General features: G+C 46.2%; 1 protein-coding gene across 5 annotated transcripts in view; it reads right to left on the reverse strand.

Annotated features, from left to right (window-relative positions):
- The window catches only part of rap1gap2a (RAP1 GTPase activating protein 2a), a 77,082-nt gene that overhangs the window by 45,283 nt on the left and 11,802 nt on the right, over positions 1–19,997 (reverse strand). For 4 of the 5 annotated variants that reach the window (XM_056610344.1, XM_056610342.1, XM_056610341.1 and 1 more), the window contains exon 1: positions 3,292–3,509. The exons of the other annotated variant lie outside the window; for it this stretch is intronic. In XM_056610344.1, coding sequence (XP_056466319.1) covers positions 3,292–3,443 — 152 coding nt within the window. In that variant the 5' untranslated portion in view covers positions 3,444–3,509. Of the gene's footprint in view, positions 1–3,291; positions 3,510–19,997 lie in introns of those variants that run through there. 5 annotated transcript variants of the gene reach the window in all.

Here is a 19,997-nt window from a genome sequence, read left to right on the forward strand (position 1 = left end):
CCCGCAGTAAGATCTCCAAGTAAGGCGACGACGATATCGAACCCATGATGGCAGAGAAAAGCTAACCAAAGAACAAACCAGAAAATATTGGTTTACCGTCATAAGAAGGCATAATATGAAAACAAAGTGAATAAATCGGTGGATTACAGTAGAGTAAATCATCTGGTAGTCATGCTGTGGAACACAACAGCATGGCACTCCTGGTGAAAAGCTGTTGTTGTCTTGAACGTGTCATCAATCAGGGCGACAGAGAGAAGCTGTATTACATGACAACAGACCCAGAACCTGGGGGTTTTACACACATGCTAAACTTGTGACTGGTCTGGCATTTAGTAATGATGTGACGTGGCCAAGGCCCATCGACGGACACAGCAATATGTAGAGTAACAGGGTGCGTGTATGTGTGTGTGTGTGTGTGGGTGTGTGTGTGTATGTGAATGAATAAGCATTGAAAGCTTTAATCTCAACCGTCTGAAATTAAAATGCTACTTGCACACACACACACACACACACACACACACACACACACACACACACACACACACACACACACACACACACACACACACACACACACACACACACACACACAGCGAGTTATGGTTTGAATGTCATGTTACAGATACGCCATCCTTCAGGCTATACCTGCCAATTAATTGTGGGACAGGGCTTGACCGCCACAGAACATGACTAATCAGTGACACAACCTATTCTCTGTGGCTCACAGGAATACCACAAGCCGACTAGGCCCTGGCCTCCTCACAAAGCCTCCAAACTACTCTGCACAGCCCCCATACGCCTGCCAGCGGAGTGGGCTTGCCTTTTAATTGATTTGAGCAACAAAAACAGGCACTTGCAAGAGGTGCGTGCAGGGGGCTGTCTTTGTGTGTCTGCGAGTGAGTGCGTGCGGGCATGCATATTAATCTATTCAAAGGAACAAAAACAGGCGGTCCAAAGAAGTGTGTATGTGCATGAGTTTGTGTCCGTGTGTGTGCGTGCACATCACGTGTGTGTGTGTGTGTGTGTGTGTGTGTGTGTGTGTGTGTGTGTGTGTGTGTGTGTGTGTGTGTGTGTGTGTGTGTGTGTGTGTGTGTGTGTGTGTGTGTGTGTGTGTGTGTTTACGTGCCTGCCTGCCTGCTGAGCGTATCTATGAAGGAGGGATTATATGGTGGTTTCAGATTGTCCTGCCAGCCCAACACACTGCTGTCAGGTGGCCGGTTCCCAGGCTCCCAGGAGTTTTGTCTCATTGCACACGTCGATTGCCCTGATGGCAGTAGGCTAGTGCTAAGGCCGCCACACATCAAACAGGGGATCGAGGTTCGACTTCAGCACGGCCACATGGAAGGGTTAAAGGCACTGTAAGCAATTTTTAATTTTTTTAAATAGCTCTATTTTTCAACAGCCGTCACTGATGTGGGGTGATGGGTCGAGTTAAATAGTTATCCCAGTCGCTCCGTTTTGCAGGAAACGGAAGACACATTTTCTGGTATCCTGTTCCAACTTTATCCAATCACAAGAGAAAACACCACAAAGAGGCGGTCCTCTCTGCACGTTCAGGGGCAGGCAGCAGTATTGCATTGTTGACTGACAATGGCGGAACAAGTCCGATCCCCGTGCTCCAAGGAAGGACTTACACAACGTGTTAGTACAAAGTACTAAGTGAAAGTAAACAGCTGAAGAACAGATAGCTGACAGGTAAAACAGACAGGAATCATTTATGGTGATGTGGGGAGGAGGAAGGGGGGTGCCGACCGTAAAAATGGACAGAAAAGTAGCCAAAACGACGACATTGCTAACAGTGCCTTTAAGGAAGGAACAGCAAAGCTTGTATGTGGCCATTTAATGATTTAACAGATGTGATCGCTACAGGGAAGTGCCATGATGGAAATCAAACCATAAAAATAAAGAAGTCAACCAGTGTATGTACAGTGGTGTGTGAAGTAGGGGTAACTTCCTCATACTTAAAACAGGATTTAGTACCCCGCCATGAAAGCCTGCCATAAATTACAATATTAGTCTCCCCAACCTTCATGGTCAAATTGAACCAACATTATTTCACAACAAATATAGACTGACAATGTTGACTCTTAAAATATATTGTTTTTATCCTTCTGATGTGAGGCTCTGATCTACAATTGTTTCCAGACTATCATTGCAGGTTGTGCCTCAGAGACATGAGTTTAGCGACAGTGAGATTGTTTGGCTAGGTGACACAAGCTTGTAATCGTTACAAAGGCACTTTAATCTGCTATCGGCCCCCATGTGTACAGTGGCCTAGTGGGCACTAAAGCATGGCATCTCTCTGCTACAGGGGCCAGCTCCCATGCCTAGCAGGGGAACCCAAGTACTGGTTCAGAGCATAGAACAGAAAGAGCCAGATAGCATTATCCCTCATGCAGCCATTAAAAATACAAAATTCATGATAGACGACAGTTTACCCTCTGCAAGAGCAAAACTTTGATCAAAGAGGAAGCCGTCGCTCTGTGTGTGTCATAGTGCTATGTCATTCTAAATCCGTACGTGTATGTTCAGAGACGTGCTCATTATGCCTCGGTGTGTTATGGATGAGACTCATGGCGGGGAAATAGCTAGCAAAAGCAAAGAGGCACAGTGTTGGTAGACAGTGAAAGCACACCTCTGCACTTTTCCTTATTCTCTTCTGCTTTATCTCACCTCTTCCTACATTTCTTTCTCAGAACAGGATTCTAAGTGTCCAGATACTGGAGGTACCGAAGCCATCTTATACCTTATTCTCTCTGCTCTTTCTTTTTGCCATGTCGCTCAACACAAACCAATTGACCTTACACATATCTATCAATCTCACACGTCTACCCCTGCACATCCCCTGACCCACATATACAGGGCTTGTCAACCACACACACACACACACACACACACACACACACACACACACACACACACACACACACACACACACACACACACACACACACACACACACACACACACACACACACACACACACACACAAACCAAAACACACATTCTCACACACACACCAAATAGGTGCCCAAGGGCAATGTATGTAGAGCCGCCGATAATAAAAAGACAAAAGAGTTAGCTATCAGCAAGTCATTAAGCAACTCAGCCAACTCAAGATTAACACCCACACACACTCCAGCAGTCAAAGTTCTCTTAAAAATCCCTTATCGGACACTGCAGCATAGACATGGGCATGGCCAGCCTCTCTGCCTTGACCCAAAAACAGCTCCCCCCCAAAACACACACACATACACACACTCACACACACTTGGACATAATTGGACGAACCGTTCGCCCTCCAGCTCCTTCTCCCTCTCCCTGTCCCGCTCTCTCTCCCTCTCCTTGGCCCGGCGAGACTTGTGCAGGAGTCCGATCAGGATCACCGCCGCCCGGATACCAGCCTTCTTGCTGTGCACACGCTCCCTGGCTGGCTCCGACATGTCTTATGGCTCTGAGACAACCGGTCCCAAGGTTATGTAGGCTCCAGTCTCCTGGGGGACGGCTACGCTCCCAAACTCCCCCCAACCCCCCCCCCCCCCCCCCGCTGAGAGGAGGCTGCCGGTAGTTCTGGTGTTGGTGCAGAAGTTTCTTGCAGAGTCTTCTTTTGGTTTTGTCTCCAAAGGTGTGTCCCAACAACCCAAAACCTGCTCTCGAGGAACAACCTGGAACGGGACCAGATGTGCGGCGGCTCTCTCCGTTCTGAGCCCAGCTGCAGGCCGGCACTAGGCACCTAATGAACCAAAGTTCCCCCCGAACCCGGCAGCATAAAGGTGTTCCACTCCTAGAAAACCTGGACGGTGTAACTGGGATCCCGTTCCGGCTTGTGTTTTTCCACCCTTCAATGCCACAACAATTCACTGATCCTCTGCTCCGGACAGGGAACGCTTTGCTCCTGCGGCCGATTCAAGGTTAAGTTGTATCTGTGTGCCCCCACTCACAGCACTGGGAATCCTTGCGATGTAGCTCCATAGCACAACATGGTCCTTGAGGAGCAGCTCTACAAACAATGCACCGATGCAGACTGTGACACTGCATCTCTCTGTCTGACTACCTCTACCTATCTACACCTCTCTCTCTCCCTCTCTCCCTCTCTCCCTCTGTCACACACGCTCCGGCTCTCTCTATCTCTCTCTGTGTCTCTTGCCTGTCTGCACCCTCCTTCCTGACTGCTAAACCCCGCCCACTTCTCTCTGATAGGGCAGGATTGAGTCCAGGGACTGCCCATTTCGCTTCCCCCACCCCACCCCTTCTCCCATTTCCCTTGCCTCCTCACCTCTCCACAGTGAAGCACACTCATTCTCTTGCACTGTCTCTCGCTTTTTCTCTCTATCCCTCTCTATCTTGCTCTATCTCTTTCCCTCTCTCTCTCTTTGTGTCCTTGTTTCTGCCTTGTTATTAATTGTAATTTAATCTCCCTGACCTTGTTCCATCTATGCATGAATTACTGATTTCCGTTTATTGACACACCCACTAATAATGAACAAGCATAACTCAAACACACACACACACACACACACACACACACACACACACACACACACACACACACACACACACACACACACACACACACACACACACACACACACACACACACACAACCATACGCACATCCTGCATCATCTCTATGGGTTTTCTGTCATCGTTTCTCTTTTCATCCATCTCTAGCCACACAAGCTTCATGGTTGACACCTCAGTCAGTGTGTGAACGTGATTGGGTGAATGTGAGCTTTTAATTACAAATCATGCAGAGCGGCCAGAGAGGTTAGGAGCGGGCCGTCCAAAAGCGTATTAAGTGTGGGCCGTTCTCCACTCGGCCACCTGTTCCTCTGCTGGCTGTGGCATGAAGTGACTGGCTGAATGACTTCTGATTGAACACATGAAAGAAATGGGAGATGCAGAGAAATCAATAATGGGCATGGCTAGCTATCTATCCATCCAGCGCTTCCTCCCTGCAGCCATCTATCCATCAACATTGTTTACCTTCATGGGATTTTTTTTGCTAGTGCTTTGTCTTCATGGGGAATAATCACAATCATTAACAAAGACACCGCCCTGCCACTCATTTCACTAAAGAGCTTTATCGCTCTCTTATTAGTGTCAGGTGTGACGCATCGCCGCATGTTCAATTTGATCTCGGGCCATTTGATTGGGTATGAATCACAAAGGGGCGGGAGGATGTGTGGTGAGTTGGGGGGGGTGATTCAGGCTTCAAGAGGAGGTGTGAAGCCACAGAAACGAATGGGGAAAGGGGAACAATCATGAGGACTCCAGCAACCAGCCGAGGCCCTAAAGTGTGCATCATCTTTGGTGCTTCTGCTCACCAACGTCTTCAACTGAGGTCAATTAACCAAACGGATCATTGTAGAGCGGAGCGGAGACGCTGGGCTCCGGTAATTGTTCAGGGGAACAGACCAAACCAGGGGAAACAGACAACAAAGACGACAATTAACCGAGCAGTCACTGTTTCTCTCTGTGCATAAATTACTGCTGCTGCTGCTGCGTTCCTCGGTAGTGTGTGTGTGTGTGTGTGTGTGTGCGCGTGTGCGTGTGTGTGTGTGTTTTGCTCATGCCATGGTAACAAGGCAGCTGCCAGATGCACTGCTTCACAGACCCATGAAGGTTGTGTGCTGTTTGACAACATGGGAAGAATAAGATGTTGTTTGTTTCTTCTGTTTCAAGCTCTGCCGTCTCCACCGGCAATGATGTGAGCTGAAGTGTAGCAGCTGACTTGTTGAACGGAGCCATGTAACAGGTTCTCCCCAAACCACATGAGGATTTCCTTCCCCCCCACCCCCACCTATTTTTCTGTGTGGGAAGGCGGTCTAATGACTGCGGGTCTGTGACAAACAACCGCGGTTAGAGAAAAACTGGAGGAGTCCCACATGGCAGGACCCACACACACACACACACACACACATGAGTGCGCAAACACACATGAGCACGCACACACACACAGACATTACACACAAACCAACACACACACGCACGCAGCCACTTATCACTGGGGTTACTTGCCTGCGTCATCAAGGGGCCACCAGACACCTGTATCCCTTCAGTTTCACTCAAAAACACACACGCGCGTGCCGATCCATCCGCTAATGAACAAAAACACAGTTATGTGACCAAGTGCAGTTCCTGTGTGATAAACGCACAGAGAAACAACAATACATCCAGGCTGAGGAGCTCTCATGTAATAGACCAACCAAGTCACAATTCTCAGACTTTTTAAATATGGTAATTATTGTGTGCAAAGGATTTTAATTCACAACTATCCATCTATCCATCTATGAATCTATGAATCTATGAATCTATCTATCTATCTATCTATCTATCTATCTATCTATCTATCTATCTATCTATCTATCTATCTATCTATCTATCTATCTATCTATCTATCTATCTATCTATCTATCTATCTATCTATCTATCTATCTATCTATCTATCTATCTATCTATCTATCTATCTATCTATCTATCTATCTATCTATCTATCTATCTATCTATCTATCTATCTATCTATCTATCTATCTATCTATCTATCTATCTATCTATCTATCTATCTATCTATCTATCTATCTATCTATCTATCTATCTATCAATCTAGCTCTCCGGAATGCTTACAGACCTAGAGGCACACACACACACACAGAGAGACACACACACCCACACACACACACACACACACACATGCCGGAGTGTCCTGTGCCGGCCAGTCGTTCCTGTCACTTCACAGTTCCTCCAGCGTCTCCTAAAACAAACAGTTGTCAGACTACCAGCTACATGCCACCTCCTCTGCAGTCCCTTCTATTATAGGGTACAAAAGCGTGCACAGACACACACACACACACACACACACACACACACACACACACACACACTCACACACACACACACACACACACACACACACACACACACACACACACACGCACACACGCACACACGCACACACGCACGCATACACGCCCTCCACTTTGGGACATGTATACACAATGCCCTATGGAAACACTTCCAGCAACAGGTCTGGAGGGCAGAGAACATACCCCCCTAACAACCTCGCCCCCTCCCCCCTCGAGCCCTCCATATACACACATTCATAGCCTCATCCCTCATCTCTCTATGTAATTTCACTGATTGATGAGCTTATCTGAAAGGCCACGGAGCACTATGCAGTGCCCTGTCCAGCCTCCTCACTGCCCTGTGCATGTGTGGCCAATAGGGCTGGGAACAATAAAAAGGGTTTTCCCATTCTAATTGATCTTCATTGGCTCTGTCATTCAATGGCCAGGACATTGAATAGAGACAGACAGTGAAGAGAGACAGGACAGTGAGAAGAGAGAAAGGACAGTGAGGGGAGAGACAGGACAGTGAGAAGAGAGAAAGGACAGTGAAGAGAGAGACAGGACAGTGAAGAGAGAAAGGACAGTGAAGAGAGACAGGACACTGAATAGAGAGACAGGACACTGAAGAAAGAGACATGACAGTGAGGAGAGACAGGACAGAGAAGAGAGACAGGACAGTGAAGAGAGAGACAGGACAGTGAAGAGAGACAGGACAGTGAAGAGAGAGACAGGACAGTGAGGAGAGAGACAGGACAGTGGGTTGAAGAAGAGAGGGAATGACGTCTAGCAAAGGACCACAGTTGGGACTCAAACGTTTTTGTGGAAGACAAAGGTCCTTTTACAATTCAAAGCACTGATTATCTGAGAATTGGTCCAATAACAGAAACATCCCTCACCGAGTCGATATCGAATCATCATAAATTGAATCGCAACCTCGCTTATCGGAATCAAATCGATTTGGGAAAGTCCGAGGAGGGCCGGGCGGCTATGAGACAAGGGCGCGTGCGACCGCATGGAGCCGGTCCCCGCCTCGCTGTGTGGGCTGCTGCTGCCAGCCCAGACCGCTCAGCTGCCAGCAATACGACTGACTCTGAGACGTGACATTGTGATGTAAATCAAATGACGTGGGCTATGGGAAAGATAAATGAATGTCATCTCCCACCGTTTGTCTTCGGGTCAACGTATGTAGAGCGGAGGCTGTTCACCTGTTCACCATTAAGTGCATACATCTGCCACGGACCGCATGCATTAATGCAGCCATTGCACGCCTGTATACTGTGTAATGCCCACACCCCCACCCCCCCTCAACATTCTGTATGTTTTCTGTTAGATCTCTGCATTTATTAGGGAAAGGGGAAATGTATTCCCTTCCTTACATCCATTTATCAGATCGTTAAACCTAAAAGTGGTGGAAACATGCATGTCACATACATACAATACAAAAGCTGAGCATAAAAAATATGAAACTATTTACATATCGATATATATTGTCGAGTATATAATATGATAATACATATGAGGCCATCACAATGTCACTAATGCATGGTGTAGATTGGGGGGCTTTGTATGAATTGTCATTTAACATTTAATTTAAACCAAAACAGCCATTTTAATGTAGTTGTGTGTGAAGTTGACGGTTTAATGATTTAATAGCGCTGTGGAGAGACCGTGTGGACGAATCTCCTCTATTATCTTCACAAGCCTTTTCTCCCCATTCTTCTTTAAAAGGACCGTTGGTCTTTTTTTCAGACCAATTTAGGAGCAGAGCTTTTTTCCACTGCTGATGGGCCCAGTGGTAATCAGCCATCTGTAAGGGATTCCATTTTTAAAATGAGCCACTTCCAACTGTCATTCCAAGTCTCTCACTTCTCTGGGGTCCCTTTGCCACCTCCTCTGCCACCTCCTCTGCCACCTCCTCAACCCTCCCTTCCCTCCCCTTTTCGCTCTCTCACTCTTTCTTTCTCACTTACTCTCTCCTTTGTTCTATCTCTTTCTTGTGCCCAACATCTCACACATCAGCCGTAACCTGTCAGAAGAACATAATGACTTTTAGGGAATTTTGAACACACACACACATGCGTGCGCAGGTACACACATACACACACAAACACACACACACACACACACACACACACACACACACACACACACACACACACACACACACACACACACACACACACACACACACACACACACACACACACACACACACACACACACACCCAAACACACACAGAGATAGACGACTGTAGCCTTTGGTGCTCAGTCAGACCTTTGCCAAGCCAAACTGACCAGTTTAAAATAGCTGCAAGACACACACGGTGAAAATGTTGTCACAGGTCTGGAAAGGGCAGGGCATGCACTCACAGAGACACACGCACACACAGACACACACACACGCACATACAGACACACACACACGCTCTCACACACACACACACACACACACACACACACACACACACACACACACACACACACACACACACACACACACACACACACACACACACACACACACACACACACACACACACACACACACACACACACACATTTAGGAAAGGCTAGATGTGTGTGTGGGTGTTTGTGTGTGTCTGTGTATTGTGTGTGTGTGTGTGTGTGTGTGTGTGTGTGTGTGTGTGTGTGTGTGTGTGTGTGTGTGTGTGTGTGTGTGTGTGTGTGTGTGTGTGTGTGTGTGTGTGTGTGTGTAGGGGGGGTGGGTTGGGTGAATGCAGCATGTGTCTGTGTGTGCTGGTGTCACAGTAGTGACCCCTAGTAGTGGCAGCTATCTCAAACGGCTAAATTTAACCTACCACCAATGAGAAATGCCATTGCATGCCATGGCATGCCGTGCATTAAAACCACATCGCTAACGAAGGAAGACAGACTGCAGACCACAAGACCCTTGCTTTTCTTGCACCAGGCTTGTTTGAAATTCCTACTCTACCATTGTTTCTTACTGTACTTTTCTAAAATTATCAGCTGCAGGTCAACTTTCTGTGTCAACTTTGTTTTTTCAGTGCTACTATCTCGTTCCCCCCCCACAAACACACACACACATACACACATACACCCAACCCATTTTCACCAGAAATCTCTCTGAAATGGGAATGCATGTTTCAGTAAAGCCAACCGAATGGGTGGCCACAGGCTGCTTACAGTTGGAGAAATGTTTTATAACTTGATCTGCTGACCTGAAACCCTGTAACCCAAATCACTACTTTGGCCTTGCTGTGATGCTGTGCTATTCCTGACATTGTATTAGTAATAGATATTGCTATTCTCGTGTTGTTGGAAGGCCTTCCTACGGCTGCTCCCCCAAGTTGCATATATTAAAACAGCCCGGGCCAATTTTACAGAAGCCTCAACTTAAAAAGAGACTCCTCTTTTCTGTCTTTTACCTTATAGGGATGTTTTGCTAAGTATTTTCCTTTGGGGAGTAGGGCATAGTGTGTGAGTGTGAGTGTTCCCAACTCTACTCTGGATTTACTGTAGTCCCTTAAAAAACCTTTTGGGACCATAAAGGTGATTGAACGCACTATTAATGAAATTGGCCTTATGCAAACATCCACACACACACACACACATAACCAAGCGGGCACACAGCACATACACACAAAAACATGCACTTATCAACTGCGCAGTGGGGATTTCTTTACAAAGTCAGTGAGCATTGCATTTACCTGCCTGGGCGCTCTAAACAGGATACAGTCCACTGAGCGTTGTTTAATGTACACAGCAGACTGCTACTCCACCCAGGTTCTTTGAGTGACTGTAGAATAACTGCTTCATTAAACTCACATTGTGAAAGGTAACAAAGTGGTACGGTGTGCTGATCTTTGAATAACCGATTGCCGGAGATACTGTTCAACACAGCCTCAATTACTCTCATATAATTCCAACTCCTGCCATCAATCAAACTTGCCCTGACTTGCTGTAGAGCTTATCATTAACTTTCACCGGCAACAAATCACAGAAATGGCACACCTGGACACACAAATCATGTGTGAGGATTGGGGATATCAACAATGTAATGGGTATGGAATGGGTGAATAGACTGGTTAGTCTAGGTTGGTAAGTCCATGGGGAGATGAGTCGTATTTAATATGAAGTATATTGACTAAAGGGATCGTGTGAAACGAAATCTCTCTGTAGCCTCTAAGTACTGCGAAAAGTGAAATAATTAAAGCACACTGGAACAATTCCATACGTTTAACATTTAATAAAATAGCCATGTCGAAAACTGCTCACTGGAATCAATGAGGGGGGGGGGGGACAATTGAATTTGTTTTTTGCTGGCTGGCCTACACTGTGTCCTGTTAGAATTAACACTGAAAAACAACTGAATAATGCCAAGAATATTCAGAAGCCTTAGCCAGTCGATTTCTGCTGCAGCCACCATTGTGGGCGCACACACACACACACACACACACACACACACACACACACACACACACACACACACACACACACACACACACACACACACACACACACACACACACACACACACACACACACACAAACACACCCACACAGACTTAAAAAACACAAAGCACTTGTACAGCAGATGTTTCGGTGAGGTGTATATGAATAGTGACGATAGTTGAGCAATGTGTGCATTAAGACTATTTTCTGTACACCGCTAACAGTTTTTCCCATCCCGCCGCACGTTAGCATGGAAGGACTGTCATTTCCGTACCAACATGACCCTTGGGAGTTGGCACGTGCAGACAACAGTGTGTGTGTGTGTGTGTGTGTGTGTGTGTGTGTGTGTGTGTGTGTGTGTGTGTGTGTGTGTGTGTGTGTGTGTGTGTGTGTGTGTGTGTGTGTGTGTGTGTGTGTGTGTGTGTAAATGTCAGTACCATGTGCCTCCCAAGGTAACCTGTGTGTCTTAATTATGAGTGGCTATAGTGTTTCAGGCACATGGGCAAAATACTCCATTGTTGCGCTTGCAAACACTTTAGAACTACAAAATAAAGCTTCAAGCACTGTTGCCAAGCAGATAAGCATATTATGAAGTCATTGCTTAATGAAACCCTGACACGATGTGTTTGTTGATTAGAAGTAATTCCACTTCTATTAAAGGTCCCATGACATGCTATTTTATGGATGCTTTAATATAGGTATTAGTGGGCCACTAACTTATTATCTAAATAATATCGTATTATACATAGATATCTATATCAACAAACACATATTATCACGGCCAAAAGCTGTGTTTGCCTCCAGACGATATTATGAATCACAAACGACTTCGTCGGGTACTCCGACGTCTCTGGTTCTTCCACTTCCACATCAATCTGAAGTAGACTGAACCGCTCCCTGCCCGCTGCCGGCTGCCCGCTGCCGCTGTCGGGCGAAGGTGCGTCGCGCCGGTGGTGCCTCGCGGCAACCGGCGGCATGTCGCAGTTCATGTACTTCAGGGAGTCAAAGCCAAAGTTCCTTTCCCCCAATTCCTTCTCAACCATGGCTGAGATAAACCCCACTACAGTCTCGTTTTGGAAATACAAGAGACGTCAAAGAACCGACAGCAAACACTTGCGTTACGGTGTGTGTAATCACACACACACACACACACACGTGGCGCTCGCACGGTCGTGTCTCATTGGCGGGCCAAATTCTCTGGGCGGGCAAGGAAGAGAAAGGGGAGGAGCTTAGATCCTTTATGACGACATATGGGACCACATTCCAAATCAGCGCGCTTGAGCCTCCGTTTTCTTCAAAGGCGAGCATTGTTAGCATTGTTAGCATTGTAGCATCATAAGCGAGAGGTCTGAGTGATCGCAGTTGTGTGTTTACCGACCATGGAAGTAAAATGTAACTTCATAAATATGAAAGATTGCTTCATATAACATATAATACCAACAACATAATAAATGTATGTTGGCCTAGAAACAGTACAGTTCAACGTTATTGCTTAAGAAACAGATTCCATCTGACTATTTACGAAAAATAGTTGGAATATATACAAATAAATGGTTACATATCGATCAGCAATGAGGTTGTAGTAGCTATAACCACATAAATATTTGTAATAGGCCTTAACCAACATTGTTCACTGTCATACATAAACAAGCAAATGAAAAATGTAATACTAACACAATTTAAATATTTATTAGGGCTATTAACAATATTATAAAAATGATACCGTAATGCACCCGTTCTTTGCCTTTGGATCTTTTGAATAAACTGATCAATAATTGGTGAATCGCAATGATCGCAAGCAGAGGAATGTGAGAGTCATTGAGCAGCAGCTGAACCAGTCTAATGTTTATCACTAAAACACTTTTTGTGATAAAAAGTCAACAAAGTGCCTTAAAACCATCAACGTCATTCATGTTAGGTAAAAGCAAAAACCTCGGACAGGAGAAGTTAACGGAGCTGTGCACTAGGCCCTCTCAAATGCTGACCGAAACAACATTTGTTTCACTACGACTCCTTTCAGCTGCCCACCCCTCCTTCTCCAGCAAAAAATAATAAGATAAAACGGCTAATAAAACGCTTGAGTTGGCGCGTGAAAAGAGAAAACGTAAATTATTTTAGTACATGGCATAAAGATAATTATTAAGATAATTATGAGCCTTTGATTGACATCCAGTCATTTTTTGCGGGGACACATTCCTGTTCCCAACTTGTATTGGAGTGAACGGAGATATCTACTTCTGGGCCCCTTGAATCGAGGGACCCGTCCACAGCCCGCTTAAACAGCTGCAATACCAGGCTTGGCCGCTGAGCGCTGGTGGATTGCGGAAGTATGCACTGTTCCTGGGGGCTTGATCGATCCACACTTCGTGGTTTGACAGTTGACCGAGTACACCATCCGGGTCCTTTCAGTACACTTATTTTCCCCCGATCTTAATTGGAACGCCCTACGTACTCAAACTGGTAGAGATAGTATGGATATTGGAACACAGCTGCCTACGTTTAGACTTATCAAAGTTGTTAACCTCAATAGGCGTGGTTCCCGAACGGTCCTAGAAGGAGATTTCAAGCAAAGTATTATTCGCAAAGACTGCAATATTTTTTAGAACGCTGTCATGCACCTGCGCATGAAATGGAAACTCGATCTCAGAGCAATCGATTTCAGCACGTTCTTTTTGGACAGCGCCGTTTACGAACAACGTAAGGAGTGTTCCCTAAGTTCCTTCATATCCAAGGATCCTTGGCAGTTCCAGGCAAAGGACACTAGGGGTGCCTACGAATGCTCGAATACTCGCTGGGATTTGGACTGTGCCATCAATTGTAATGGTTTGGGGTATTTATTACATCCCTAATAGACATCATGACATGCCTCCCACGTTGCTCCTTGGCAGCCGAATGCTCCTCCAACCCCCACTCACGATGAACAAAGATCAGAGGAGATATCGCAATCAGTGCATTCTAACATCATCATCCGATGAGCCTATCTCTTAATGTGGGCCGTTTCTCTTTTTATTCACTGTGAAAATAATACAATGATAACAATAACCCTGACAGGTAATTATTTCCAAAAGCCAGCATTGTCATGCTATGTCGATTTTGTGATGTTATCTTCATGGTTCCTGGGCTCGGGGTACTCTGACTTTCTAGGTAAAGAGCAGGCAGTGACCGGGCATGTCAGGCCAGATGACCTGCGTCTTCCTGCCTGCAACCTGATAACCAGAAGAGGTACAATGGCTCTCGCTCTCTCTCTCTCTCTCTCTCTCTCTCTCTCTCTCTCTCTCTCTCTCTCTCTCTCTCTCTCTCTCTCTCTCTCCCTCTCTCTCTCCCTCTCTCTCTCTCTCTCTCTCTCTCTCTCTCTCTCTCTCTCTCTCTCTCTCTCTCCTCTCTCTCTCTCTCTCTCTCTCTCTCCTCCTCCCCCCCCCCCCCCCCCCGGGGATGACTTCAGTGGCCGCCGGGGTCTCCTCGTCCAGGGGGCCCGGCACTTTGCTGACGTTGCCAAACAAGACACCATGTGTTTGTCCAGAGGCAACAGATGGAGTGGAGAGGAGAGAGTGACAGAGAGATAGAGAATTAACTTTCAAGGGCTGGGCTCAGAGGCCCTTACATGCACACACACTGCCACGCATAAACAAGTGTACACACACACACACACACACACACATTAATTGGCTTGGCTTTTCATAGAGAGGCTTTTTATTTGGAGACTCTCAGCTGTTGTGTCTCTCCTACTCTTGAACCCAGGGAGGAGACTGCTGAGAGCTGGAGCTATTGTGGAGATTCATGCATGTCAGGATGAGACTCAGTACTTCAAACTAAGCAGACAACAGAGGCAGTCAAACTAATGGCAGCTATTCCTTTGCTATATTCCAGGGGAAACAATAGCCTCCCTCTTCTATAGCTCTTAATTATCTTACTGCAACAGTGGCAGCATCGTTGAAATGCCATCCCAGCAATGCAAACAGTTTTTTTATGTCATTAAAATGCTGGTTGGAAATGTAATATTCGACTAAGTAGGATTTTACTAAATTTAATGCAAAAGCAATGACATCAATCAATCCAATGTTGAGTTGGCCAGTACACTTTAATAAGTGTGTCTATTGAGCTGGCAGAGGAAAAGGCAGCAGGGAGATCACAGCATGCAGATGTTGTCTGAGTCAGTGTGTTTTAATAGGTTCTGGGTGACTCAGCAGAACCGGTAGAACCATAACAGAGCGACGGACCAGGGCGATGGCCTTGAGTGATACTGTGGGGAGAAACAACCAGCTTTGAAAACACATCGCTTTACCCTTTACTGCCATCAGCACAGCTGAGAGAGGTAAGCAATTGCATGAAAATGCACACCCACGCACACACACACACACACACACACACACACACAAACACACAGGCATGCTTTTGATTCACCTTGGCCTAAGCTTTGCAAAATGGAGGAGATAAACTAAGGAGAAGGCAGTAATAAAACAGAATTTGGGTTGCATGTGTGTGTGTGTCTGCGAACACACATTTGCAGGTGTTAGTGTGTGTGTGTGTGTGTGTGTGTGTGTGTGTGTGTGTGTGTGTGTGTGTGTGTGTGTGTGTGTGTGTGTGTGTGTGTGTGTGTGTGTGTGTGTGTGTGTGTGTGTGTGTGTGTGTGTGTGTGTGCGTGTAAGTCCAGGGATATTCAGTGCAGAACCGAACAAGGGAACAGAACAGCTCTTTCTCAAGGACTACCACACACACACACACACACACACACACACACACACACACACACACACACACACACACACACACACACACACACACACACACACACACACACACACACACACACACACACACACACACACACACACACACACACACACACACACACAGCTATTAGGACCAGCTCCTACCGCCGTGGGGTGTCCACATCGGAGCCTGATAGTCGACCATCCATCAGTAGGTCTTTTGCTGTCTGCTTTAAGAACCCCAGCGCCCCAGACAGCAGGGAAACAGGGGAGAAAGTCATTCAGAAGACTGCGATCGGGTACAGTCGCCAAGGCCCATTCACTTGATTACCTGCTCTGATGGTTCGAAATTCGTTCTCAGGACACACCTTGATACTGCTGACTGATTAAGCATACACAGTGTTCGACGAGGTATACGGGTGTTGTTCCCGGGCAATGTAGCACACAAAGGTTATCTGAAACCTTATAGAGAGAGAGAGAGAGAGAGAGAGAGAGAGAGAGAGAGAGAGAGACAGAGACAGAGACAGAGACAGAGAGAGAGAGAGAGAGAGAGAGAGAGAGAGAGAGAGAGAGAGAGAGAGGTAGAGAGACATGTAGAGAGAGAGAGTCAGGTAGAGAGAGGACATGTAGAAAGAGAGAGTCAGGTAGAGAGAGAAGGACATGTAGAGAGAGAAAGAGAGAGAACAGCAGGTAAAGAGAGCGAGAGAGAGACAGACAGACAGACAGACAGAGAGACAGACAGACAGACAGACAGACAGACAGACAGACAGACAGACAGACAGACAGACAGACAGACAGACAGACAGACAGACAGACAGACAGACAGACAGACAGACAGACAGACAGACAGACAGACAGACAGACAGACAGACAGACAGACAGACAGACAGACAGACAATGTGTGTGTGTGTTTGTCACATAAGAGATCAGGCAACATTTCCCTGTTGGGGTTCCACTGATTTGACATGGATGGATAGGTAACAGCTGCCAGGAAAAACACATGCTTAAGCCTGTCCATTCACATTAATACATGCGCGTGAAGACGAGGAGGGAAGAGGATGAGTTAGGTTCGGGGTTGTTGTTATTCAACTTGCTTAATGGACCAAATGGTCCAAACCTTCGGGGATTTTCCTGACATGGAGCTTTGTTGACTGTGTATGTCCACAATACGCCTATGAAGCAGTACTCTCTTATAATAGAAAATAGCCATGCTTGGCATTCCCATTTTAACAAGAAATAGAGGTTATGACCAAGAGCGTTTTTTGTTTTGATTTCAGGGGCAAATCCCGAACAGCAGAAGGTTGAATAGCTGCAAAGAATGGCAACGCCCTGCTGTTCAAAGCTGTCAACAGCACACACAACCATGGGATTGTCAGCCCATATGAGATTCACAGCTGTAACTTACACAAATCCATAACCCATGTAATCAAGTGATGGACGGCCGTAACACCAGAATATGGGTGCATATTTAGAAATGTTTAGATCAGCCAGTGGGTAAACCATGAATATATCTAAGATGGTTGGTAATTCCTCACTTCTTCTGCTCATGCTACCTGTATTAGTCCCTGACTAATACATTTGATAAAAGCTTCCCCTAATAGACCACAGTAATATTTGATTTGTATTGAAAAGCTGTCTAAAGAGGCTGCCATGATATATGGAGTTTAGGGCCAAATATCCCAAACATCCTGATCAGAGCGCCCTTAAGCAATACAATAAAAAGGAAGGGATGTAATCTATAGTGTAAAGCTGAAGAGCCAAGAGAGGCGGCCGACCTGGTGGTCTGTGGCATGCAGCTGGGAGACATCTACCAGACACACATATCCACAGGGTGTTTTATCTACATGTATGTGACTCGCCTCTCTGTCTGACTCTGATTCCACTGTTGACTGGAGGGGTGAAGTTTTGGTTTGTGAAGTGTCTCAGTTGGTTTCGGTCAATGTGATCCAGAGGGACTTGTGGGAATTAGGATTTGAATCCAGAAGGAAGTTAGACGCATCGGAATGAGCTCTGACCGTCGCCTCCCACGTCACTGGGCACCGGAACGCAGAAGAACCTGAACACATTGTGTCATCTGCTCAGCTCTCCACATATTCAGGTCCTCCCAGAGATGGAGAGGAATCCATGAAGCCGAACACACACCTCAGATCCAGGAGCATATACGAAGACTTCTGGCATGGGTGGAGAGAAAGTCTGAGAAAGCAGGAAAATCATCCAGGTGGTTTCGGGCTTGGCCCCTGTTTCTCAACTCTTTGTCCTCTTTGTGCCAGAAACCAGAGTTTGTTTCTTCAGAGGATGTATGTTGCCCTCTTCAGCATAGAAGCGTGGTAAGGCTTCTAAGGCTGAACGGCTTTAAAAATTTAAAGTTTTTAAAAATAAAAATGCAAACGGAAAAGCTAATTATTTGAAGATTATGTACTACGAGGATGAAAGACGTCTCTTCCAAGAAGGAAATATCGATCATCAAACAGGATTGTTTGTTTCAGAGCAGTCACCCTGACTGGTAGTGAGCTCGCAATTTCTTCTGATAGATAGTGGTGAACTTTCTTAAAGTTCACCACTATGCCAATCAAATGTCAGGATGATGTGCGTACATGCACCGCTAATCGTGAGTCGCCTTGGGAAAAATGCCTCTGCTAAAACAATAATTGAATATCGAACTTGGGTAGTTGATCAAATGCTATAACCTTAATGTTCAAAGACTCCCACTCTGTATACGCTCTATATATACAGCCTACATGTCCCCACAACCCCATGTTTAGCGTTCTCTCCGGCTTGGATGTCTGTGATAGTATTATGGGTTTTTAATTGGTGTTCCGGAGACCCTCTCTGTGACTCTTTGTGCTTCTCCGGTTTCCATGGGGGCCAAAGTGCCACGGATTACTCATAGAGCTAAATCCATTTGCTGCTTTCTATGTTTGCCTGGCCGACTGCGATGTGAGCTGACAGCAGGTTAACTCTGCGCCACACGCACGCAGCCAGGCCTTACGCACCCCCCCCCCCCCCCCCCCCCCCCCCCCCCCCCCCCCCCTCAGAGTACTTTGATAAATGTAGCTTCACAAACTGCCATTTGCTTGCTATCTATAACTCTATTTCTGGACAAACATTGTTTGGCTCAATTGCCTTACTTGTGTTCAAGGGAGACCAAAATGGTTCTGTTGACAATAATTTGACCACACCAGTATCAAAACATGCTTCCTTCCCCCATGGAACTTGCAACAGGTAACACGCTGATTTTTAGCATTTTAGGTATAATACTATCATAATGCACAATGCAATCAAATCCTATGCTCGTCCCTGAAATCATTCCAGTTTCCTGTCGGATTCAATCTGAAAACCATTTCTTATTGGCCCCTAACCCCCACTCCCTGCCAATAAGTGGACCACAAATCTCTGCAGTGCATCAGAGCTTATTTTCGTTGCCTAGCAACCAGGCACTGTTTATGAATAGTTTTGACCCAACAGGGTCAAAGGAAGGGCAATGACTCCAATGTATGGATGCTCTCGTCTTTTATCTTCCATCTCTAGAACACACACACACACACACACACACACACACACACACACACACACACACACACACACACACACACACACACACACACACACACACACACACACACACACACACACACACACACACACACGCCATTTCTGAAAGGTTAATCTCAGCGAGAATACATTAAATTAAAATACTTTCTTTCAGGACCCTGCTCTCCCTTTGCTCGGCCTCTTTGTCAAAGCAGCTCACCGTCAGTCCGTCTCCGCCTCTCTAAATATCTCATGTTTCTGTCTTCACCTTTATCAGTCTCAATGGCCAACCCACCGGGCCTGCTCCAGGCCCACTCCTAAAGCCCGACCCTCTCTGACATGTTAATATCAACTCGTGATATTGTGTGTGTGTGTGTGTGTGTGTGTGTGTGTGCGCGTGTGTGTGTGTGTGTCTTTTATCTCCAAAAGAAGGATGTCCAGGTGGAATACTGACAGACTGACTTTCTGGCCAGCA

This window comes from Gadus chalcogrammus, chromosome 16, assembly GCF_026213295.1.
Source record: "Gadus chalcogrammus isolate NIFS_2021 chromosome 16, NIFS_Gcha_1.0, whole genome shotgun sequence".
Taxonomy (NCBI): Eukaryota; Metazoa; Chordata; class Actinopteri; order Gadiformes; family Gadidae; genus Gadus; species Gadus chalcogrammus.